At 35.3% G+C, this 26468-nt stretch overlaps 1 protein-coding gene across 1 annotated transcript; it reads right to left on the bottom strand.

Annotated features, from left to right (window-relative positions):
* Positions 1 to 7720: 7720 nt before the first annotated feature.
* Positions 7721 to 25027, bottom strand: LOC120145803 (protein ASPARTIC PROTEASE IN GUARD CELL 2-like). Its single transcript, XM_039159526.1, has 11 exons — positions 24728 to 25027; positions 24520 to 24640; positions 23797 to 24224; positions 23542 to 23698; positions 17628 to 17710; positions 17450 to 17546; positions 17188 to 17257; positions 16764 to 16970; positions 15828 to 15952; positions 8702 to 8934; positions 7721 to 8057 (listed from the first exon to the last, which is right to left on the bottom strand). Exons 1-11 carry the CDS (start codon positions 24976 to 24978, stop codon positions 7886 to 7888), a joined length of 1944 nt encoding a protein of 647 aa, XP_039015457.1. The 5' UTR covers positions 24979 to 25027; the 3' UTR covers positions 7721 to 7885.
* Between the last annotated feature and the right edge of the window lie 1441 nt (positions 25028 to 26468).

Below are 26468 nucleotides of genomic sequence, written 5' to 3'. Positions count from 1 at the left end.
TTGTAATATAACTCGCTGCATGAAACTGAAGGAAAATTGAGTAGAAATTCTTTTGACCTAATATTTTCCTTGTCATCATCTTGAAAACCTTGTGAAAGATTGTCTAGATTTTTGCTTTGTTTAGCTTTCTTTAATGGCACTTGAACTTGTTCCTTGTTTCCCTTCAACTTGATCTTTGTCACATTTTTCGATATCATACCCAATTTTTGGAGACTTATTGGATTTTCACATTCCCTGACAAGTTCCTGGTCATTTGATTTCATTGCATCAGCTAGACCAATAGCATTCATCATATCATCCAAATCTGTTACAACATGATCTTCTAAGGATTTATCTCCATAGATGATATCAGTCATTATATACATCAATTTAGACATTTGTTCTCTTGACTCATCTTGGAATTTATTTGCTTGGTCCATTTGTTCATTTGAATCACCCTCGAACTTTTTTACTTGATCAATCATCTCTTGTTGAGTCTTTATGAGTTGTTCTTGGAATTTCTCGATTCTACCAACCCTTTCTAAAATCTAATTCATGGTTCTTATATTTCTTTAGAAAGACCAAGTTAGCTCCAATTTGATTTCAAAAATTCTATCATGGAATTCTTCACGAATTATTCCCATATTTTCATGATTTAATGCATGTAATATAATTTGAAACAAACAAAATTGCAAGTGCATGATGTAAGATTTAAAATATAAATGTAACTATGCAAAGATGAAAATGTAAATACAAATGCAAATATGTGGATGTAAAATGAAAATGCAAAGATGTAAAGATGCAAAATGCAAATGCATGTATGAAAAAGGTGTTATTCAAGAGTGATCATCTTAAAACAGCCTTCATTGAACACAAAAGTTTAGGTACATCAAACAAAACTTTACATATAGGGATAGATTTCACTCCTAACTTTACATATAGGGGATAACCTTCACTTCTAACTTCTCTAAAGCCAAGTTAGTTTTGATAAAAAGTTGAATTCTCAATGTTCTTCAATTCCTTGTAAAGTCAGCTAAGTCTATCAGCTAATGAGCCATATTGCTTGTCTGGACAACAACTTCTTCCATGACATTGTCTTTTTTCTTCATCTTCTGTGTCAACTCTCAGAGTTGTAGGCATTGCTCATTCTCCTTTGTGAGGGAATCTTTATGGTTACGGAGTTCTTTGACAAGATCTGCATAATCCTCTACCATCTTCATCAATGTATTGTTCTTGGCTTTAGTTTCTTTTAATTCAGTATTAATCTCATGATAATGGATATGATATGAGGCTTCTTTATTGGCTATGAGTATTCTTAACATTTGATTTTTATCTTGATATTTTTCCAAATTGATGATGGATATACTGTGCATTTCTTCTACAATTCGTAAACGATGAGAAAACTTCTTAGCTCGACCTTCATGTATGTTGCAATTCTTTTTTAGTTTGGTGACCCCTGTTATCCACTCTTCTAGGGTGTTTCCTATGCTAGCATTTTGAAAGGCTTGACTGATCTTTTGGAAATACTCACACATGCATCTTTCTACTTATTTTATTGTTTTCACCATTCCAAAAACGTGCTTGAGCTTCATAAAAACTTCCTTCCTTCTGAATGCTTCTATTGATACTCTTACCATAAAATGCTTTTGGTATCAATCTAACAGAATCTTTGTGTTCATAGCTCTCCTCTATCCTCAGAGTTCCCTCAGGAGGTCATTCATTGGCTGCGTCATAGTTTGCTTGATCATAAAAAATTTTGTCCATTTATGAAAACTTTTCAATTTGATGAACACTCTCTCAAATCAGCACCTTCTGGTTATGCCATGATCATGTAATGCAAGCAAAAGAAATAAATATAAACAAGTTAAAGTCAAATGTAAAAAAAAATGGTTAGTACCAATTAATGGAAATAAAAGATCCTATCTATCATGGTATAAAAATCCTAACCTCATGATTTCTAGTTCTATGCTTTGTTTGGAAAAATAAATCTAACCACATGATTACTAGTTCGCATGCAAATAAAAAACAAAATAAATAAAAAACAAAATTCAGAACTTATTTCTCCTTTGTGTACACCTATGGACAGAGTTTCGGTGATGTCTAAGATCAGGTGAATTTCTAGGGTTTATTATATGCAGAGTTTCAGTTATAGGAGTAAATGTACTCAAATTGTCCTTGTTGGTGCCCATTTGGGCTGCCAAACCCTTAATCCTAGTCCATTACAGACTTAAGCGGATTAAGTTCAATTCGAGGGGACATATTTCCCTATGTCTGACACGAAGAATAAATCCTCACGAAGACATAGGATATATGAACCCTGAAAGTTACTTGCTAGGTCTAACACGGAGAATAAATTCTCACGAAGACGTCGCTTTCACTCTCACTTAAAAAGGAAAAGAGCTCGGGTATAGAGCTTATGTTATGCAATGCAAGTGTAGTGTGTGAGGAGAAATTTTCACACAAAAATTAATATCTAAAAAGCAATTAAATACAAACAAAAATATACAAGGTATAAAATAAATTGAAAGAAATAAAAAGAATCATAAATTAAATAAAATTGAATTCTCAATTTCTAATTATAGAGACAATATATAATTAACTTAGGTTGATCAGGATCCCCAGCGGAGTCGCCAAGCTATCGTAACCGGTTTTCGCCCGGGCACGAAATTTTACTTGGCGGAAAAGTATGTAAAAAAATAAATTATTTTTTTTATAAAATGTTTTGGAGTCGCCATCGGCCTTTTGGGTTAGGTAGGTCGAATGCTGAAAAATCATCTTTTAAAAGAGTTTTTAAGAAAACGTCAGTTAAAAGATAAACCAGTCTGCGTTTAACCAAAAATTCGTTCTTTTTAATAATAAAAAAGGATTCGTGGTCGGTTACGTTTGGGGAAGGATTATCACCCCCACAACGCTCAAAATTGGTACCCGTCGATTATAAATTGTCTCTATTAATGGAAAAACCTATATAAAATGATTTTTATAAATAAGGTATTTATTTATTTAAAAATATCATAAAAGGAAACCTAGTTGCTTTAAGACAACCCCTTTCTTTAATATTAAAAATAAATAAATAAATATTAAAAATATGATTAAATAAAATAAAAATATAATATAATATTTTATTTATTTAAAAATATCAGAAAATGACATCTAGTTATTTTAAGACAACCCATTTCTTTAATATTAATAATTAAATAAATAATAATAATAATAATATGACAATTTTTTCTAAAATATAATTTAAATAAAACTAAATTATAGTATTTTATTTATTTAAAAAGATCAGAAAAGGACATCAAGTTATTTTAAGACAGCTCCTTTCTTAATATTAGAAAAATAAATAAATACTATTATTTAATTAAATATATTCATATGAAATAAAATAATAATTAAATATTATATAAAAATATTAGAACATAAGGATAATAATAAAATTGCAATTAAATAATGACTAAAACAAATAAAATAAAAATAGTAAGATTAAAATGTAAAATATATAAATTAATAGTCATAAATTAAAATATCATAAAATAAGAATATTAACAGTGTAATTTAACCTAATTAATTATTCGGGATTAAAATATTCATTATTAAAATTACAATGACTAAATCGTTTATTTTACCTAAAATATATAAATGTATGGCAGTGACTAAGTTATAAATAAAATAAAATTAAGAGACCGAATTAAAATGATTATAAATTGATTTAAGTGACTAAAACATAAAGTTATAAAACTATGGGTATTACGGAAAGGGTTTGCCCTTGTGCACAAATTACACATATACCCTTTCCCAAAATGACGCCGTTTGGGAGGGGTATATAAACACCCAAATGGCCGGCCCTAAGGGCCATTTTTCTTGTTTCATTCTCTCTCTAATTGAGAGAGAATAAAAAACGCTCTGACCTCTCTCTAGGTTTCCCTCGTTAGAGGGAAACCGGTCGACGGTCGATTGTCTTACGCCTCCGCCAACACCGTCGCTGGTGGCCGAAAAATACAATATACCCTCAAAAGATAGATCGGAATGATCTAAGACCAAATTTGGCCCCCGTTTTTCTCTAAAAAGCCTCATATTTTTGTAGATCTAAAGAAATACCTTCGGTATTTCGACCTCGATGGTGGCGCATGGAGGCACGTGTGAACTCCAGTGACAGCGCCGCTTCTTCGGTGAGTCTCTCTATATTTTTGTGTTTTGATATTTGATGATTTGGTTGCTGTATTCCTGCTGGTGATTTCGGACCGGATAATAAGTTGATTTTCGGTGAGTCACCGGACTATGTGGTGACTCACCGAATGACTGGGACGTGGACGACTAACGTTGGGATTTTCGGAGCCTTCAATTAGGGCGTGGCAGTGGTTGGAGCGACGTGGAGCGGTGGGAGCAGAGGTGGCCGCGTGGCCCTAGGGTTATAATACCCTAGGATTTTTATCTGGAGGGTTCTGGGCCGTTGGATCTTGCCAGATCTAACGGCTGATGGCGTTGGCGGTTGGGTGTTGAGATGTAAACCCTAATCATGTTTAGGGTTACACATTTGGGCTCCGAGTTTGGGTCTGGACCAGATTGGGTTTTTGGGTCATTGTTAGACCTCTTTTGTAATTTGGGCTCAGGGATTGTTGTATGTTGGGCTTACAATAATAAAATTTATTTAATAATAATAATAAAAATAATAGTAAAATAATAATAATAAATAAATAAACAAAAATGGGCAAAAAAACTAATGTCTACAATATACACCTTCATTACACTTTTTTAAGACGATCTTCTTCAACTTTAATAAATTAAAAAAATCACTAATAACTATTTTCGGTGTAAATTAAAAGGAATAAATCATTTATCATTAATATAACACATTATTACTTACCATCAATAAGGGTTATGGATTGCAATCATGTTTATTCCTCCATTTTAGTATTGCATTAATTTCATGCACTCAAGTCAACCATGATATTTCCAAGGACAAAATTGAAACAAAGGTACCTTTGGTAATTTTATTCTTTCTTCTTAGCTAAAGAGTGTCCTTATTTGGATTTCTTAGTTATAGTTTATTTCACAATATAAAGAGAGCCGCAACTTCCTATGTTAAATATATTGCTGGATCAATTTGTTCCACCAACTTTTTTTTTATGAGCTACCATATGTATTAGACTTAATATAAAAAAAAAAGTGTTTAAACCATCTTATCGCCGATCAATGGATCAGACGATTGTGATCAAGGTGGAAAAGGCCGACTTCAGACTAGGTGAAAGCTAATGTCGATTGATTAGTCTAACAAAGCTAGTTGAAACTTCATATTTATACCCCTAATATTATTGTTGAAATCCCTAAATTTTAATACTCAAATCCCTAAATTAAAACCATAAATCTCTAAAAAAAAATAAAATCAAAATTTAAATTTCAAAATCCCAATCAGATTTGGTCTTCATACACAGGATGAGGAGCCAAAACCGGGAAGAAGGGGAGAGAAAATTGCGGCTGGGGGAAGGGGAATTGCCGTTGGTGGGGAGGCACGGGGGTTCAGAGTTTCTTTATTATTTTTTGTTAATATTTTTTATAAAATATAAACACGACACGTGTCACTTAATGATTTTTAACGACGTTACATTTCAGACACATAAAAGTATAACGTTAAAAATATTGAACACTTATATTTAACCAAAAAAATTTAGATACATAAAATTAACTTTGAATATAATTTAAACATTTATATTTACATTAATTCCTAATTATTAACAAATTACCATGAAAAAACATATTAAATATACGATATATTTATTGTTAGTGTGTTACCACTAATTATTTATGTAATTTTAATTATTTTTTATTTAATAAAATTAAATACTATTATCCTAAAAATATACTTAACAATACAAACTAAATAACATCAACCACACAAACTAAGCGACCTCAAACTAACGGCCTAATTGGTTTAGGAATTTGTTGTTATTCTATGAATAGAAACGAACACATAATTTTATGTTAAGGGAGATAAACTTATAAAATTCCAATGGTGAAAACAATTTTTTAATAAAAAATACATAGAAAAAATATATGATAACTTTAAACTTTCGAAGTGAAAGACTGCCTCCACCCACCTCTTCTCTTAGTCCATCCTTGTCCATAAGGTCCTAGGTAGCATTGTATATGCCATTAATATGAGCATTCATTATTGAATGATTAAGATTCTTTAAACATATAATGTTATATCTACTGCAGATTTATTATTAAATGATTAAGGTGGTGTTCGTTTTCACTGTGCAAGCTCTTAAAACCATTTATGTTTGTGTCGCGCAGATCACGCTCAGACATTAGGCTTCGCAGACTGTTTGTTTTTAAGAAAACAGAAGCTCTTCAAACGTCTACGCGAGCTCTTCTTGGTGCAGACTTGGTTTCATGTCTTCAAAGGTCTTCAAACCTCTTCAAGAACAATTATAAAATATAGTTATTTATTAAAATAATTTTAAATAATTTAATAAGGTTATTTATTTTAAAATAATTTATTTTAAAATAATTTATTATAAAATAATTTATTTTAAAATAATTTATTATAAAATAATTTATTATAAAATAATTTATTTTAAAATAAATTATTATAAAATATGGATTGATTTATTTTAAAATAATTTATTTTAAATAATTTATTAGTATGGATTTATTTATTTTAAAATATGAATTGATTTATTTTAAATAATTTATTAGTATGGATTGATTTATTTTAAAATATGGATTGATTTATTATTGTAGTTGTATGAATTGATTTGTTTTAAAATATGGATTGATTTATTTTAACTAATTTATTAGTATCCATTGATTTATTTTAAAATATAGATTGATTTATTTTAAATAATTTATTAGTATGGATTGATTTATTTTAAATAATTTATTAGTATGGATTGATTTATTTTAAAATATGGATTGATTTATTATTGTAGTTGTATGGATTGATTTATTTTAAATAATTTATTAGTATAGATTGATTTATTTTAAAATATAGATTGATTTATTTTAAATAATTTATTAGTATCCATTGATTTATTTTAAAATATGGATTGATTTATTTTAAATAATTTATTTGTATGGATTGATTTATTTTAAAACATGAATTGATTTATTATTGTAGTTGTATGGATTGATTTATTTTAAATAATTTATTAGTATAGATTGATTTATTTTAAAATATGGATTGATTTATTTTAAATAATTTATTATTGTAGTTGTATGGATTATTTAAATTTCAGTATTATAAAACTAAAATTATTTAAATCTCAGTATTGCAAAACGCTTTTAAGTTTAAAAAATCAGTTTATTTATATTTCAGTTCATTTTAGCAGCCTGCAGACGTTAAAAAACAGTCTTCTTCTTGCAGACTGCAGACATTTGGTCCACCTCTTCTGCTACAGATGCCTGCAGATGTGGTCCGCAGACTGCAGACTTTTTACCTCTGCAAAAACAAACACCACCTAAGAGTCTTTAAATATATATTATTATATCTACTGCAGTTTTATAAAAAAAATACCTAATTGAATAATTTATATTATATGACTCGTGAATTTGGTCTCATTCTTTAGTAACCTTAATTAAATGTAATTTATATTATAGTTGATAAATATAAAGAAATTAATTATACGAAAATACACATGGAGATGGGTCTCCCAAAGCAAATGGGAAAATGTTGATTTTAATTACTTAATGTTTGCACATATTGACATACATCATAGTGAAAAAGAAAAACATATGTGACCATCTTGTCTAATCATATATTCTCTCTATACTGGTCTGTTTTTTCTTTCTCGAATTTTACAAGGGGTTAAATATTTCATCACCTCACCCATCTGAGCAACTCCAAAAGCATGTATTCTATGCAAGATATATATTATACAAGGAAACTATGCACCAACCAATTCTGCGGTTAAGATTGAAGAGGCTGAAGCTCTTGCTCCGCAATAGGGGAAGCAACCGGCTCATAAGCACTGATTGATTTTCGCCTGTGTCGAACAACTAACCATATCCCAATTGCTGACAAACTAAGAGTTGCATTAAATCCGAGTACAACAGCTAGAACGTGATGTCGAAACCATGACCTGTAAAACTCCGGTAAGAAAACAAGCTATACCATAAGAAACAATATATGGAAGGAAAGAAACATCCTCAAAATAAGAAAATGAATAACTCTGGCAGTACTGCTCTAAAAATCCGTACGGATGTACAGAATCCTATTTCTATTGTTATTGCATAGGACCCAGGTTCGGCCTTGCATCCACATGAACATGATTGTTAAGACCCTATTTTCATAAGAATTCATTGTAGCCAACCACCCGTGCGTTACACATCTATCTCGGTTCAGGTAAATATAGCTTCGTGGTAAGTCCTAAACTGGAACCTTGACAGGTATTATATCATGGTCTACTAAAATGGTTTTGACCAAGGGGTGCATAGCTGATTATGTGCCCCTCACATCCCTCCTAATAATCACATCCTGAAATGCAAAAATAGTGCTAAAGGATGCCTTTCCGTGGCAGAACCATCCAAACTACAACTGTATTGCCAACCCACTTCATCTTTCTATTATCAATAGCATTCTGGCATCCTAGCCCTACCATTCAACTGTGACCCCAACGTCATGGTCCAAAGATTTGTTCACCACAATAAAATACTAGCCAATTCAATCCACACCAGTAAAAAGCATAAAAGGAATAATGAAAGTAGAATGGCAAAAGAAACATACGACTTCCTTTGAGGTTCGGCATTCCATTCAACCAAATTATAATTCCCAAATCTCTCAGGAAACTGCAAACAAATAGATGGAAAACACTGAATTTCAACTCGCAAATATGTGTATCTCAGTAGTGGTAATACCAATGCAGTGGAATTAGCAATGTAATTATCAGATGAAGCAGGAAAAATGCCCCATCTAACAAGGTATTCATTCCCCTTGGAAGTGACATTCAGTAGGCGAACCTGAAACATTTAACCAATCACATAGATATGGCAAAACAGATAAAAGGCAAATTGATAACTGTCAAACATAGAGCTAACATACATGGACACTCATTACACTGATGGACAGACCTATAATTCTAAAATGACCCTTGGGAGTTTCTGTAGAAACAGAGTTTTCCGACTCTGGTAAACAGAGTTTTCCGGTTTGGGTAAACAGGGTTTTTTAATTCTGAAATTATTTTTATTCAAAGAACAATGGCATATTACACAAGAGGATACATGGGATTTTTATATATATGAATTAGAGACCTAGATAAGATAGGAGTCATCTTTTCTACAAATTAGGAGATAGTTTTTGAGATAAGTTAGGATTTAGAGTTTAACTTAAACACTACTTACACTCCCCCTCAAGCTGGGGAGTAAATATTGTGAAGACCCAACTTGGATGTAATTTCGTCAAAGGTAATCCTTGGAACTGCCTTGGTCAATACATCTGCTAGTTGGTTTTGTGAAGGGTCGTAGTTTAGTTTCACAGTTCCGCCATTTACTTTTTTTGCAATAAAGTGTCTGTCGATCTCCACATGTTTTGTTCTGTCGTGGTGCACCGGATTCTTTGCAATGCTTATCGCAAATTTGTTGTCACTCAGATGTTCAAAATTGTTGTTGCCGCACATCTCTAGTTTAGTTAAGAGTCTTTGTAGCCAAATTCTCTCACATATTCCGAGTACCATCACCCTATATTATGTCCTGCACTGCTTCTGGAGACTACTGATTGTTTCTTGCTTCTCTATGTCACTAGGTTTCCCCACACAAATGAGCAGTATCTCATGGTTGACCTTCTATCTGTTAATTCTCCATCCCAGCTTGAATCTGAGAAGATTTTAATTGTTCTGTCTTCATGTCTTCTAAAAATCAACCAATGTCCTGGTGTCATCTTTAGATATCTTAAGATTCGATTAACTGCCTCCAGATGTTCTTCTCTTGGATCATTCATGTATTAACTAACAACGCTAACAGGAAAATTAATGTCAGGTCTAGTTAGAGATAGATAAATGAGTTTACCAACTAGCCTTTGATAATGTTCCTTGTTTACCGGGTTTCCATCTTTATTCAATTTCAAGTTAACTTCCATACGAGTTTCTGGGGGCTTACAATTAGTTATTTCAGTTTCAAAAAGTAAGTCTAGAATATACTTTCTTTGATTTATGACGATTTCTTCTCGTATCTCGCTACCTCCATGCCTAGGAAATATTTCAGAGTTCCCAAATCTTTGGTTTCAAACTTTTTTCCTAGTAATGTCTTCAACTTCTCGATTTCTACCAAGTCATCACCCTTGATAATGATATCATCAACGTAGACAATCAAGATTGACTTCTTCTTATCAGGAGCAATTTTACAAACAGGGTGTGATCAGATTGACATTGTTTGCAGTTGTCTTGTAACATTACCTTTGTGAATCTATCAAACCAAGCTCGAGGTGATTGTTTTAGACCATATAAGGATTTCAGTAATTTACATACCCGGTTATTTCTAGAATGAATTCCTGGTGGAACTTGCATATAAACCTCTTCTTCAAGATTGTCATTGAGAAATGCATTTTTTACGTCTAATTGGTAAAGTATCCAATCCTTGTTCACTGCCAAGGATGATAGAACTCGAACAGTGTTAAGTTTTGCAACTGGAGCAAATGTCTCCTGATAGTCAACTACATAAGTCTAAGTGAACCCTTTTGCCACAAGTCTAGCCTTATATCTCTCAATTTTTCCATCTGCCTTAAATTTCACAGTAAAGACCCATTTGCAGCCGACTGGTTTCTTTTCTTTAGGTAGGTCAACAATGACCCAGGTTTTGTTGTTTTCTAGAGCTGAAATTTCTTCTTCAACTGCCTTCTTCCACTCAGGACTTTTTAATGCCTCCTCTATGGTCTCTGGAATGTGAATATGATCAACATGAGCTGTGAAAGTCTTAAAATCAGACATTAGTTTCCCATAAGCAACAAATTTACTAATAGGATGAGTTGTACATCGTCTAACTCCATTTCTTTGAGCAATTAGTAACTCACTAGTATCAATTACCACATCCAACTTACTTTGTTCACAATCTCCTTTGTCTGTTGATGGATTTAAGCCCAATTCTGGCTCTTGACAATGCAATGGTTGCAGTGTGGAAAGTAGGGCATGTTTGGGCCGTCTTTTGTAGATGAGAATATTCGGTCGATGGGATTAATGGATTGGTTTTCATTATCACATATGGTGGTGTTAGGAGGTTGTGGAGTGATATTTTTTTTAGTAGAAGATGGATTGATGAGTAACTCAGTAATAATCGATAAAAATTGAAATTCAGACTCACTCTCCCCCTAGATTTCGGTTTTTGAGAAGAACAGTTTATGTTATTGAAAAGTGACATCCATAGATGTGAAGAACCTTTTTGTAGGAGAATAGCAACGATAACCTTTCTGATGGGATGAATAACCTACAAAGACACACCGAATTGCCCGAGGATTAAATTTAGATTTATGAGGATTGTGGTCATGGACAAAGGCAGTACAACCAAAGACACGAAGAGGAACAGAAGAGGTAAAAGGTTTGAAGTGAGGGAATTTAGTGGAAAGGATATCCCATGGACACTTAAAGGCAAGAATCTTACTAGTCAAACGATTGATTAGAAAAATAGTTGTTAAGAGAGCCTCACCCCAAAGGTATTTTGGAACATTAGAAGAAAAAATGAGTGCTCGAGTTACCTCAAGAAGATGACGGTTTTTACATTCGGCGACCCTATTTTGTTGTGAAGTGTCTGACGGGATGAATAACCTACAAAGACACCGAATTGCCCGAGGATTAAGTTTAGATTTATGAGGATTGTGGTCACGGACAAAGGCAGTACAACCAAAGACACGAAGACGAACAGAAGAGGTAAAAGGTTTGAAGTGAGGGAATTTAATGGAAATGATATCCCGTGGACACTTAAAGGCAAGAATCTTACTAGGCAAACAATTGATTAGAAAAATAGTTGTCAAGAGAGCCTCACCCCAAAGGTATTTTGGAACATTAGAAGAAAAAATGAGTGTTCGAGTTACCTCAAGAAGATGACGGTTTTTACGTTCGACGACCCCATTTTGTTGTGAAGTGTCGACACAGGAAGTGAGGTGGACTATTATGTTTTCCTGGAAGAAGGATCCCAACGACTGAGAGAGGTATTCCCCACCATTATTAGATTTAAGGATGCCAATGGAACTTTGGAATTGTGTTTCAACCATTTTCTGGAATCGTTTGAAGATGGTACAAGACTCAGATTTGTCCTTCATAAGAAAGGTCCAAGTGATACGAGAGTGGTCGTCAATAAAAGTAATAAACCAACGAATTCCATGGAAACCCGTAACCCGTAAAGGTCCCCAAATGTTGCTATGAATTAAGGAAAAAGGTTTAAGCAAGCAAAAGGGAGAAGTAAGATAAGAACTCCGAATGTGTTTTGCAAGAGAGCAAATGTCATAAGAAAATGATGCGTGATTTTTACTAATAAATAATAATTGAGAAAATAACTTCAGTGACTGAAAATGCCTTATAATATACGATTTTAACCAACTTTTTTTGAATTTGCGAAAATAACCAACAAATTAGCAACGCGAACTCCAATTTCACAACACATGTTCCCAAATCACAACGCGATTTTCCAAAAGCGCAACGCGATTTTCAAATTCGCAACGCTAATTACCAATATAGGTAAACACAACTATCGCAACGCGAATTTCGCAAATCGAATTCGCCAATTTCGCAACTTAATTACCGACATAGGTAAACAGTACTATCGCAACGCAATTTTCAAATTCGAAACGCTAATTACCGATATAGGTAAACAGTACTATCGCAACGTGATTTTCAAATTCACGACGTGATTTTCAAATTCGCAACGCTAATTACCGATATAGGTAAACAGTACTATCGCAACGCGATTTTGAAACTGTGTTGCGATTTACATATTCGCGTTGCGTATTTGGAAACTGTGTTGCGAAATTGGAGTTCGCGTTGCGAATTTGTTGGTTATTTTCGCAAATCCAAAAAAAGTTGGTTAAAATCGTATATTATAAGGCATTTTCGGTCACTGAAGTTATTTTCTCTAAATAATTTGGGAAACAATTTTGCAAGATAAGAAAAACTTGGGTGACCTAACCTAAAATGCCATAACACAATGTCGGCAGCCACATCTGTGGGAGAAACTGAAACAAAAGAAGAGATAAATGGTGCAAGTGAGTGGTTGGGACCGAGAGTATAAGGAGGAGCGTCAAGGATGTAGAGTCCACCACGACGCCTAGCATTGCCAATCACCATCCCCGAGGTCAAATCCTGAAATTCACAATAATCACGAGTAAAATGAGAAGTACAACCCAAATCAATAGATAATTTGCTATTCGAGTAGATAATTTGCTAATCGAAAAAAGATTGCAAGTCAAACTTGGAACAAATAGAACATTAGGTAGAGTAATGTGGCTATTAATGCGAACTGAGTCACTGCCCTTAACCGGTGATAGGGAGCCATCAGCAGTACGAACACAGCATGAGATACCATTTTTGTGAAATGTGGAAAATAAACTGACGTTGCCCGTCATATGATCACTTGCTCTGGAATCAACAATCCAAGAGGCACACACTAGTGAAGGGGATAAGAAGGTAAAAGGAGAACTACCTTCACTAACAGTGCAGGCAGACTTGGACTCGGTAGCAGGAGAAATCTGTAAATGACCAAACATCTGCCATAGATCGTTCAACTGTTGAAGAGAAAAGGAACCACCCTCCAATGTCGTTACAGCAGAGTTACCGTGATATGGACACGAGAAGGATTTGGATGGAGTCCAGTTGGCTGGACAGCCATGGAGCTTCCAGCATTTATCACAAAAATGACCAAGTTTCCGACAGTGATCGCTAGGGACGACCTTTCATGACACGGGTGTCACTGGATGAATGGGTATTTAAGGCATAACTTTCAACGGGTGGAGCAAGCATTAGAGAGCGACGGCTTTCTTCGCGGCGAACTTCAGAGAACACCTCACGAAGAGACAGAAGAGACCTGATGCCCAAAATCCGGCCACGGCATCATCAAGAGAGACGGACAGCCCCGATAGGAATTGAAAAATACGTCATTTTTCAAGTAGCTCTTTGTAGAGTTTGGCATCTACACTGGTTTTCCAATTAGGAGACTCAAATAGATCAATTTGTTTCCATAAGTGAGGCAGCTGAGTGAAGTATTGGGTAATAGTGAGATCTCCCTGTTTCAAGTCGTTGATTCGACATTCAATGGCAAACGAGTGGACAAGTTTTCTTGATTGGAGTACATCTCCCTGGCAACGTTCCAGATTCCCGAAGCGGTGGTGTAGAGCCTGAAGTTCGCACTAATGTCAGGCAACATAGAGTTGAGGAGCCAGGACAAAATCGTGGTTTTCTCGGTGAGCCAAGTGTCGTATTGGGGGTCGGTGGGATCTGGGACCGGAATATTGTCAAAGAGATTTTGTCGTTTCCAGAGACTAGTGATGAACAGATGCACGGAGTGAGACCAAGCAATATAATTCTCACAATTTATACGATGACAAGTAATGGACGAGGAAACCGATTCAGAAGGAAGACGGTTGAACAATGGAAGTTTCAGCCTCGGATGGCAAGTTGGACGAAGAAGGATATGCCATGACTGTCAAGGAATTGAGAGTTTGGGATATGTCGCGAACTAGTAGGGAACACTGCTATAAGTGACAATCAGAGATTTGAGGAGATCGACGCTAGGATGAGTATCGAATGGGTTGTGCAGTGAGGAAATATGTTGGCCAGATAGTTACCAATAACGGGAACAAGTACCAAACAGCGGAACAAGAAGGGTTGCTGCTGTGATGAGGGCAGCGCTGGACCGGCGGCACGACAAGAGCAATACGGCGAGGAGAGCAGTGCTATGACAGAAGTGGCACTACTGTGATTGCACAGCAAGACGGCGTTGCGAAGAATTTCACAATTGGAAGGATTGCAGTGCATAGAAGGCACACTGCTGGTCGAAATGATGACGAACGGCGGCGGAAGCAAGGTTGAGATCGACGCCGACGACTGATACCATGTAGAAACAGAGTTTTCCGGCTCTGGTAAACAGAGTTTTTCGGTTCCGGCTCTAGTAAACAGAGTTTTCCGGCACTGGTAAACAAAGTTTTCCGGCACTGGTAAACAAAGTTTTTCGACACTGGTAAGCAGAGTTTTCCGATTCTGGTAAACAGGGTTTTTTTTTAATTTTGAAATCATTTTTATTCAAAGAACAATTGCATATTACACAAGAGGATACATGAGATTTTTATATACATGAATCAGAGACCTAGATAAGATAGGAGTCATATTTTCTACAAATTAGGAGATAGTTTTTTAGATAAGTTAGGATTTAGAGTTTAAGTTAAACACGTAGTTTTTTATTTATGTTAGGGTTTAGAGTTTAACTTAAACACTACTTACAGTTTCCTATATCCCCCACTCAACAGTACCCACAAGAAGAAACCCACATAATCACATGGTAATAAAGAATAACTCCAAGGTTAAAGTTAAATACTAGATATCTTCATGGGCTAGTTAGAGTTAGGTTCAAGGTAGCTTATGCATAATATCTAGAGCTCTAGGCCTCTGACCAGAAAGAAATCTGTCTGGGTCCAGATGGTTTTTTATCAGGCCTACCTTTTTTGTCTAAGCCCAACCCATTCAAACTTTGGGTGGGCTAGTAGGCTACTTGACAGGTGAACACATATACTTAAATCTGCAAGTAACATGTAGTGACAAAACCACACAAAAAGTGAAGTGATAAATAAAATATTTTAATAACACTCCAATGCACACCCTCAAATCTAATTCCCACAAGGCCTAAAAAACCTGGTTAAAGTCAAAGTAATTCAGCTGCACCTGTGAATTATCGACTTCCAGTTCCTTGGAAATCAATTCTCCAAGCTCCTCAAAGTTTAGCTTTGATTTGGAATCATTTGTGCTAATTGACATATCAAACGTTATAAATCCAATATGAAATGAACCTGATTATCATGTTTGAGGAGACAATATCATCAAAGGAAATATACATTTACAAGATCAATTTGTATAAATGCTTGCATCACGATCACTAAAACTACTAAGATTATCATCAGTCTAAGTGTCAACAATAAAAAAAGAAAAAGCAGCACGTCGTGCAACACCATTATTCTAAAGCAATCAATAAGCTCATTCTGGAGACATCATCAAAGGAAATATACATTTACAAGATCAATTTGTATAAATGCTTGCATCACGATCACTAAAACTACTAAGATTATCATCAGTCTAAGTGTCAACAATAAAAAAAGAAAAAGCAGCACGTCGTGCAAACACCATTATTCTAAAGCAATCAATAAGCTCATTCTGCTAATACAAAAAGATGATCATAGGCTAAACAAGATTATTAAAAAGGATGTGATCCAAAATTAGGCCATCTCAACTATAATAAGCTTTAAATGCATGCACATAATTTGTATTTGACTAGAAACCAAACTATAAATGAGAAACATATATATTCTGTAAGGATTTATCTTGGATAACTTGCAATGGAGATTCTATAAGTGGGGTTAAAAGTTGCCACATGCTACATTTCTTTCCATATTTGCAAGGGTTTATCTGACTAGAAACCAGATTATAAATGAGAAACATAATTTTGCGTGTGCCTTAATTTTCCATTCATGAGAAAAGAGCTGCTGTACTATATAGAAGAAAGAAATATATGGTGACCATGATACATCCATTCATGGAAAGATGCAAGGGAAGAAACCAAGTAACAGGGGAAACATTGTGAGGAAGCAAGTATATGCCATGCACCTGGAAGAACATTTGGTGGTGATCCACTTAGGGTTGATGCTGGAGAAATTTCCCTGTTAGTATCATTTCTTTGGGAAACTAAAGGAGCTGGTGCAGGTGCAACAGATGACCACACTCTCATCCACAGTTCAAAACAATTAGTTTTCATAAAGCCTGTCCTGTCATTACCCCGATCATAGGTGACTAAGGTGTTCCGGGCAACAATTCCTGCCGCAAAATAAAATTACAAAAGTAAGAGATTATCACCACAATAATGCAAACAAACAGGATATATCGAGTTGGAAAAGCATAAGGTCCATCATGTACACTGCAAGAACCTTGGACTTTCCAAAACTACGACATACTATGCTACGAACAAGCATACAAAGATGGACATGCATAGAAGGAGTGAGGGGACTTTGGATTCACGAATGAAGTAACATACCTCCTAAAAGAGTGGTCGATTCTGAATTTGGGAAAATTCCCAAGCAATATGCACCACTAAGCCTTGTGTGCTACAAAGCATACCGTTTAAGAGACAGAAACATAAGAGATATGTGTTAGATAGCAATTTGAAAAGCTAGCATAGAAAATAGATGAGGCAATAATGTCTTATAACCACTTAAATTAGCTTTGCCACCAACCAGTGACCCATTCTGGTCTTCAAGCAAGTAAAGTGTTTTTTTGTTAAAAAAAAGATTAATTACCCGGAATAGGTAGTTTTCTGGAGACAGTAGTAACTTATTTCCATTTTTAAATACCATCTCAACCTCTGGGAAAGTTTTTGATAGTTGGGAAACATCCCTGTATTACATTTCAAGAAAAACCATTAAGAAGAATGGAAGAATAAATTTCAGCATTCAACAAAAAGGTAATTGGCAGAACCTTCCAGCACCAGAAACACATATATCATCAAAATTAGGGTCAGGACCATGAACCCTTTTTAGAAAATGGACTTCCCTTAGGACCTGCATTAACAAAGCCAGGTAAACATGCAGAACAGGTCTGAACATTAGAATGCAGGTACATAGATGATGATATTTATGTTAACTAGGTTAAGCTTAAAAAATTAAAAAAAGTTACAAATAAAATCGAAGTCTCAGGGAATATTTTCAGTTAGAAAAAATATAGAACAATTAGGTTTTTTTTTTAAAAAAAAAAAGATTAACCATGGTAGCTGACATTTTTTTTCAAGATGGAGGCACAGACCAAGCAAAAGTTGATGGAATACTATATCCAAATGACTAGACCACAGAATCAATCCCCAACAATTATAGAACATTTTAATTATTCAGGGCTTCTACAATAACTAAACAAATGCAAATTACACTAAGTCACTTAATTAATAGTTTACCAATACTTTATGTTTCCTTGTTAAAGTGCAATGACCAGTTCCCCAATAACAATTTAAAAAAATGGACCATTCATGCTTAAGGATAACAATCATGCAGAATAGACACGCATCAAACTTCAGAAAGGAACAGGACCCATAAGAAGTAGCATCTCCAAGTACTTGGAAAGAAAGAAATAAAGCAGTTTTCATGAGGATGACTAGTTTATATGACATTGTACTCAGTTTCTCCACAGATCCCTTGTAACATAGATTATAACAAATGACAAAATGTGTAGTCATTCTAAAGATGAAAAAAACTTGTTCCAAATAAATCATATTTATTTCTGCTGAATATGGCTGACTTAAATAGAGTTTACAATGTAACAACTTTACATAAAAAGATGCATAAAATTAGCAACAGAATAAAAATGATCCTATCTAATAACTAATAGAATAAAAAACTAATTCTATCTAATTAAAAATGATCCTATCTAATAACTAATAGAATAAAAACTGATTCTATTAAAACTGATCCTATCTAATATTTAATTTAGATATTCTCGACACCCCCCCTCAAGCTGGAGAACAGATATCGATCATTCCCAGCTTGGACAGAAATCCTTCGAACATCGTAGTAAACAGTCCCTTGGTGAGAACATCGGCGAGCTGCTCTGATGATGGAACAAACGATATGCAGATATCGCCATTTTCCAGCCTCTCCTTGATGAAATGTCGATCTATTTCGACATGTTTGGTCCTGTCATGCTGTACAGGATTCTGAGCAATACTGATTGCCGATTTGTTGTCGCAATACAACTTCATCGGTTTATCTCCTTCAACCTTCAGCTCCTCCAAGATCCTCCTAAGCCATAACAACTCACATACTCCTTGCGCCATGGCTCTGAACTCGGCCTCCGCACTGCTTCTAGAGACAACTGGTTGCTTCTTGCTCCTCCAAGTAACTAAGTTGCCCCAGACAAAGGAGCAATAACCGGTAGTAGATCTTCTGTCTGTAGAACTTCCGCCCCAATCAGCATCAGTGAAGATCTCCACTCTTCGACTTCCATTCTTCGAAAACATGATTCCTTTACCAGGACTCCCTTTCAAGTAATGAAGAATCCGGTAAACAGCCTTGGAGTGTTTTTCTGAGGGACAATGCATAAACTGACTAACCAAGCTCACAACAAATGCAATATCTGGTCTCGTATATGGCAAATAAATCAGTTTCCCCACCAGCTTCTGATACCGATTCTTGTCCACAGGCTCAGCACCATCTTCTTTTTCGAGTTTTTGATTCGGATCAATAGGAGTCGCCACTGGTTTACATTCGAGTAATTTGGTCTCTTTCAAGATATCGAGGACATATTTCCTTTGCGAGATAATTATACCTTTTGAGGATCTAGCCACCTCCATTCCAAGGAAATATTTGAGTTGTCCTAGATCCTTGACTTTAAACTGGTTGGATAAGAAATTCTTCAACGACTCCAACTCTACTGTGTCATCTCCTGTCATAACAATGTCATCTACATACACAATTAAAACAACAATTTTATCATTATTGTGTTTGTAGAACATAGTATGATCAGACTGGGCCTGAGTGTAACCATGTTGTTTAACAGCTCTCGTGAATCTCTCGAACCAGGCTCTCGGAGATTGTTTCAATCCATAAATGGATTTCTTTAGCTTGCAGACCCTGCCATCCTTCTTCAATTCATCAAAGCCTGGAGGAACTTCCATAAACACCTCTTCCTCTAGCTCACCGTTTAGGAACGCATTCTTCACATCAAACTGTCTGAGAGTCCAATCCAGATTGGCGACTAGTGAGAGTAGGACACGTACGGTGTTTAGTTTGGCCACAGGTGCGAAGGTCTCCTCGTAGTCAAGGCCGTATGTCTGAGTGAAGCCTCGTGCTACGAGTCTTGCCTTGTATCTCTCGACCGAGCCATCTGCATGGTATTTGATGGTGAACACCCACTTGCTGCCTACAGATCGTTTCCCCTCAGGTAAAGGAGTTAGATCCCACGTGTCATTCTTCTTCAGGGCCTTTAACTCCTCAAAAACTGCCTCTCTCCATCTCGGAACTTCTAGAGCTTCATGTATCGACTTAGGTAGTGCATCATCCATAATCCTGGTGGAAAAAGCTTTGAAATCTGGAGAGAGTTTATTATAAGATAAGAAATTTGATATTGGATGTTTTGTGGTACATGATCTAACACCTTTGCGCAAGGCTATGGGTTCAAAGAATTCTGTAGAAGGCTCTAAATTTGGAGAAGAAATAGGAGAAAGAGAAGTCGTACCTTGGACCATAGTCGAGTCCGATGGTTGGCATACCTTGGGGGCCGGTGGAACATTACTTGGTCGAGTCATCCGTCTAGAATAAACACGAAGTTCAGTAGGTGGTTCCAAGTTGGTTTCTACCTGAGTCTCACGAGGTTGTGAATTTATAGGTTGTGAAATCCTAGGATTAGTTACGGAAATATAAATTGGTTCCACTGAGCTATTTACAACCGATTTTGGCAAGGATGTTTGTTCCTAAAAACTCATTTCAGAGTCATTCCCCCCCGGAAGAGAGTTTTTGTCAAAAAAAGGTTGTTTTTCAAAAAACGTGACATCCATACTCAAATAATACTTCCCAGATTAGGATCAAAGCATTTATACCCTTTTTGTGTTGGTGAAAAACCTAGAAATATGCATTTATGTGCTCGGGGATCGAGTTTTCCTCTATTTTGGCCGTGTATATGAACAAAAGCAATGCAACAAAAAAATTTAGGTGTTAAATCAGTGAAAGATCTATTTTCAGGAAACATATTCTTTAGAGCTTGCAAAGGAGTAATATAATTAAGAACTCTTGTAGGCATTCGATTTATCAAATAAGACGTTAAGAGTGCTTCATTCCAAAAACGATTAGGAACATTCATAGCAAACAGTAAAGCCCTAGTCACCTCTAATAAATGCCTATTTTTTCTTTCAGCAACTCCATTTTGTTGGGGAGTATCAATGCAAGAGCTGTGATGAATAATTCCTTTTTGTTTCAAAAAATCACCTAAGATTGCATTAAAATATTCTCGACCATTATCGGTTCTAAGAACTTGAATATTTGCTTGAAACTGAGTATTGATCAGTGAGTGAAAATTTTTGAAAACACTTGCTGCCTCGGAGTTTTCTTTTAGTAAATAAATCCACGTGACTCTAGTGTGATCATCAATGAATGTGATGAACCATCTAGATCCTGAGGTGTTTTTACTCGTGAAGGGCCCAAAATATCACTATGCACAAGAAAAAGGTTTTGTTGGCAATACTTTAAAGATGGATAAACAGATCTATGATGTTTTTCCAATTCACAAGCTTCACACTGAAAAGAAAAACCGTCCTTTTTTTTGAAAAGATTTGGAAACAAATATTTCAAGTAATTAAAACTAGGATGGCCTAACCTGTAATGCCACAACATTATTTCATTCTCACAATACAAGGTAGTAAAGCATCTCGGTTTCTGAACTTGTTTATCTGAAGGATTGTCCGTGACCAAGTGATAGAGTCCATCAACCTCCTTAGCATTGCCAATCATCTTCCCCGAACAAGGGTCCTGAAATTCAAATCCAGCAAATGTTATTGTAGCAATGCATTTGCAATCATGAATAATACGATTAACAGAGATGAGATTGCAAGAGAGCTTTGGGACATGTAGGACATTTAGTAATGTGAGAGATGGAGAAATAATGATAGAGCCTTTTCCAGCTATAGAGGTTAGGGAGCCATCAGCAATTTTTACCTTCAGATTACCAGATAAAGGAAAATAAGATGAGAATATGGAGGAATTATCGGTCATGTGATCTGTTGCCCCTGAATCTATGATCCAAGGGTTTGATTTAGAACCGGCTATGAAAGCTGTAGGATATGTACCTTTCTGGGCTAATGATGAAGAGGCAATATAAGATGATGGGTTAGGAGTGTTGGATATGGAATGAGAACTCATTAGTTGATACAATTGCTCTAGTTGTTCTTTGCTGAAGGCAGACAGTTCTGTGGCAGGTTTCGGCTCTTCAGAAGCATCTTCAGATGAGGCATAGAATCCCTTTGCATTACGAGAATTTCGATTGGCTGAAAAATTCTCGGCTGGCTTCCCGTGTAGCTTCCAACACTTGGCTTTAGTGTGTCCCGGCTTGTTGCAGTGCTCGCAGATTGGCCGATCTCTGTCGTTCCGACGATCGTTGCGACGTAATGGCTGACCCGAGAACAAGGCAGAAGACTCGGTGGGATTTGGTGAGTGGCCTCCAAGCATGATTGTCCGCCGGCTCTCCTCTCGTCTGACTTCGGAGAAGACTTCTCTTGTGCTTGGTAGTGGTTCACGACCAAGAATGCGCCCTCTGACTTCATCCAATTCCATGTTAAGGCCGACAAGGAATTCGAAGACGCATTCTTTTTCCACCATCTTCTGGAATAGAGCCTTGTCCTTAGCACAACTCCATTCGTAGTCGCTGAACATGTCAACCTCTTGCCACAAGGTCTTGAGTTCAGTGTAGTATTGAGTGACAGTTTTTTCTCCTTGTTTTAGCTTCCATAACCGAGTTTTTAGTTCAAACCATTGTCCTGCGTTCCCGAGATCAGAATAGGTCTCGTTCACAGCATTCCAAATGTCATGAGCAGTAGGTAGGAAGAGATAAGTTCTCCCTACACTCGGATCCATGGAATTTATGAGCCAAGACATAATCATCGAGTTTTCTGCCTCCCATCTTTCAGATTCTTCATCTTCTTCGGCAGATTTCGTAGTGGTACCTGAGAGATAGCCGAATTTTCCATGGCCACGAATAAACAGTTTCACAGATTGTGACCACTGTAAGAAATTATTTCCATTCAACTTGTGAGAAGTGATGAATATGTTTTGGAAGGATTCAGTGTTTAGGGTGATTGAAGATGAGCGAGTAGAACTCTAGTCGATACCAGGTATCATCGTAGGGTTTGGCCATTTTGGCTCTGACACCATAAAGATGAAAAAAACTTGTTCCGAATAAATCATATTTATTTCTGCTGTATATGGCTGACTTAAATAGAGTTTACAATGTAACAACTTTACATAAAAAGATGCATAAAATTAGCAACAGAATAAAAATGATTCTATCTAATTAAAAATGATCCTATCTAATAACTAATAGAATAAAAAAACTAATTCTATCTAATTAAAAATGATCCTATATAATAACTAATAGAATAAAAACTGATTCTATCTAATTAAAACTGATCCTATCTAATATTTAATTTAGATATTCTCGACACATTCTTCTATTAGAGAACATGTAAATGCAACAAAACCCATGCTTTTAAATCTTGCATGCAAAATCAAAAACTTATTCTAAACCTCAAACAATAATTCTGGCTTCTGTAAAGCGATATTAATCCTAGGATAGAAAACATAACTCGACTAGTAAACAAACTAAACTTAGCAGGAATCTCAAAGCAACTAGATCTTACAGCGTCTCTAAATGCAACAAAAGCATCTTTTGGTAAGTAAGCATATGTTGTGCCACTGTCCAAGACTGTTCCATGCCTTCCATCAAAGACCCCAGCTGGTAACTTCAGTCGCTTTCCAGCGACATGCATTTCCTTAAGCTCAATGTTATAGTAAGGGCTGTTGAGATTCAAAAAATACAGTGGATGAATAAGAAGAAACAGATGAATTATTAGGAAAAATGCATCTACAAATACAATACTATAAGAGAAGTGTGCCTGCGGAAAGGGTCTGAATGGGAGAACACCATTTCAGGGGGAGGAGTGATATTTCCGAGAACCATTGCACCTCCACCAACATCCATCCCACCATAACATAAAGAAAAAGAATCACCAATAACATTCTTATCAACAAGTTGATCCATGATACTAAGCTGTCCCCGACCCAAACCCATTATACCATCAGCTCGTTGTCTGTAAAGGTCACCTGTTTCCCTATTTTCACAACCAAAAACAGCACGCTGTGGCACAAGTTCACTTTCATTCCCAAAAGAAATAACATCCTCCCCAAGTACGCCACTGCTGGAACTCATCTCAGCATAGCGTCTGTCATAAGTGCATTGCTTTTGCTCATCATCGCAATTACAACTCGGATTGCATTTTACAGGTTGATAAGTGCTAGACAAATCCGGTTGGAACCTTGGATCCTGGATTCCAACAAGACATTAATATAGCCAAAAATCACCAGTTCCCAAATCAATTTCTAACTAACAGATTTGCAAATCAATTTCTAACTCACTTCCTTATTAGAAGGATAAAAAAATAAGACGAAAACGGCATTTAACTTAATTGTAATTCTACTAAACTGATAACTAGCTAATTTCAAATCGATCAAGGTTAATTAATTCTCCCAATCTCAATACAAAACAAAGGCATGAATTTTTCAAATTGATTAATATTATTAGGAAGGTTGGACTTTACTACTTTGATAAGAAACCGAACCTGATGATTGCCGCAATGTGTACAACTGGAGCAAGGAACATAAGTTACAGTACTTCCGGTGTCAACAATAAGTGCGAATTCCTGAGGAGGCGTTCCTATCCATAATCGAGTAGTATAATAACTGCAAATTACCAAAATGAAATTTCAATATTTCGGAAAATAAGAAAGGAAAAGAAAAAAAATTGAACATTTTTTATTGGAGTGGGACCCGTGGGAAAGGAGATCATCGTAGAGTCTCATGTGAGCGTTTGAAGTGGAAGGAGAGAGTCCCGCTTGCTGGAGATGACGGCGGATATTATCCAAGTGCCGGTACTGTGAATGGTTGTGTGAGGATAGTTGTAGAGGAAGGAGCATCGGGCGTCGATGATGATGTTTTGCATCGACGGTGAAGAGATTGAAGCAGATCACGGCAGCGACGATTAGAAGGAACGAAATTAGGTGAAGGCAAGTTCGAGCCATGGCGCGTTACTTTGGCCGCCGAATTGGGTCAACGACCACAGACCACTGCAAACAAATAGATTGCATTCCCTTTAAAAATGGAAATGTGCTCTTCTAATATTACTATTAGGATAATTATTAATTTTGAAGGATTTATTATTATTATTATTATTATTATTATTATTATTATTATTATTATCATTATTATTATTAAGCATATTTTATAATTTAACCACTTAAATACATTATTTTTTCTTTTAATTTTCAATATATTTTTTAAACTATAACTTATTTTAACTTATTCTAAAATAAAAAAATAAAATATTACAATATGTATATTTGGATTGACTACATGATTGGTCACTTTTGTTTATGTCTTATTTACTTTTTTCATTGATTTCAAAAAATATAATATTCAGTTATTTTTATTTTTATTTAATTCAGATAAGATTACTGAAAATTAACTATCGTTAGACCTTTAATAGATTATTAAGATAGCGCGTTAATAAAAAAGTTTAATTTTATTATAACCCCTGAACTTTAGATAAAATTTTAATTATGGACTTTTTGCAAATCTAAAATAATTTACAGATAAATTTACAATTTACCCTTTTTTTCAATATATTTTTCTTCTCCAAACTATCATTAAGCCTTAACCACTAATCACCATTACTCTAGCCATCTACTACCACCCAAACACAACAAAAAACCTCTAAATCACTTGGCTATCATATACCCCAAGAAAATCAAAACTAACATCTAAACTAAAACACAACAATTGATGTCTCAACCAAACAAAAAAGGGAGAAGGAAAAGGTAGAAGATCAATGTTGGTTGGTCATCGTGGATTTTCAACTATTGGAGCGTCAGACTCTCAATCCCAATAGTAAAGATGTCCTATTTAGGAAGGGCACCAATATATTTTAAAATCGTAAAGATTCAACAATGAATGAATATATTATCCAAAATTCTGGATCGATAGTTTCGGGTTGACCTAAGAGGTTTATGGACCTTATGGAGTTTCAATTAAAAGCGTTGGGCCAAGTTTGGGCTTAATTGGATATCAATTGGGCCTGGTTGGCTATAAAAAGGATTTTTAAGTATAAGACAAATGTGAAGAACCAAAAGTGCAATTAGATCTTTGATAAAAAGACGATGGCATCCTTGGTTTTTACTTAGGTTGGGGTGTGGGTTTTGGGAAAATTGAACATTTTCCCTTCTCTCATCTTTATTCCTATCTTTTTCCTCATTTTTTCCTTCACGATTCATAGATAAAATATTGTGGTAAGGGTTTTTCCCATGTTCCATTTAGTTTTATATTCATCCTAAATCCCTCTAACAACTTTGGTTTGGTAATCCAAATCTTTGGTTTCCTTGTTTACTAGAGAAAGTGAAAGTAGAGCAGCCAAACCCTAGAAGAGGTGAGTATCGCTAAGAAATGAGCTTCATTCTGGGTTCTCAAGCTAAGGTAGTTTATTTCTAATCCTTTGTGGTTTTATAGTTTCCATAAT

This window comes from Hibiscus syriacus, unplaced genomic scaffold (genome assembly GCF_006381635.1).
Source record: "Hibiscus syriacus cultivar Baekdansim isolate YM2019G1 unplaced genomic scaffold, ASM638163v2 tig00110895_pilon, whole genome shotgun sequence".
Lineage (NCBI taxonomy): Eukaryota > Viridiplantae > Streptophyta > Magnoliopsida > Malvales > Malvaceae > Hibiscus > Hibiscus syriacus.
The sequence above is the reverse complement of the archived record's forward strand: the minus strand, read 5'-3'. Positions and strand labels throughout refer to the sequence as shown.

Bases quoted from the DNA above. Each gene is read 5' to 3' on its own strand.
- LOC120145803 (XM_039159526.1), bottom strand. From the start codon at position 24,978: ATGGCTCGAACTTGCCTTCACCTAATTTCGTTCCTTCTAATCGTCGCT. The intron at 24,225-24,519 runs GTTCGGTTTCTT...GTTGGAATCCAG, and splicing joins CACATTGCGGCAATCATCAG to GATCCAAGGTTCCAACCGGA. The intron at 17,258-17,449 runs GTAATTAATCTT...TATGCTTTGTAG, and splicing joins CAGAAAACTACCTATTCCGG to CACACAAGGCTTAGTGGTGC.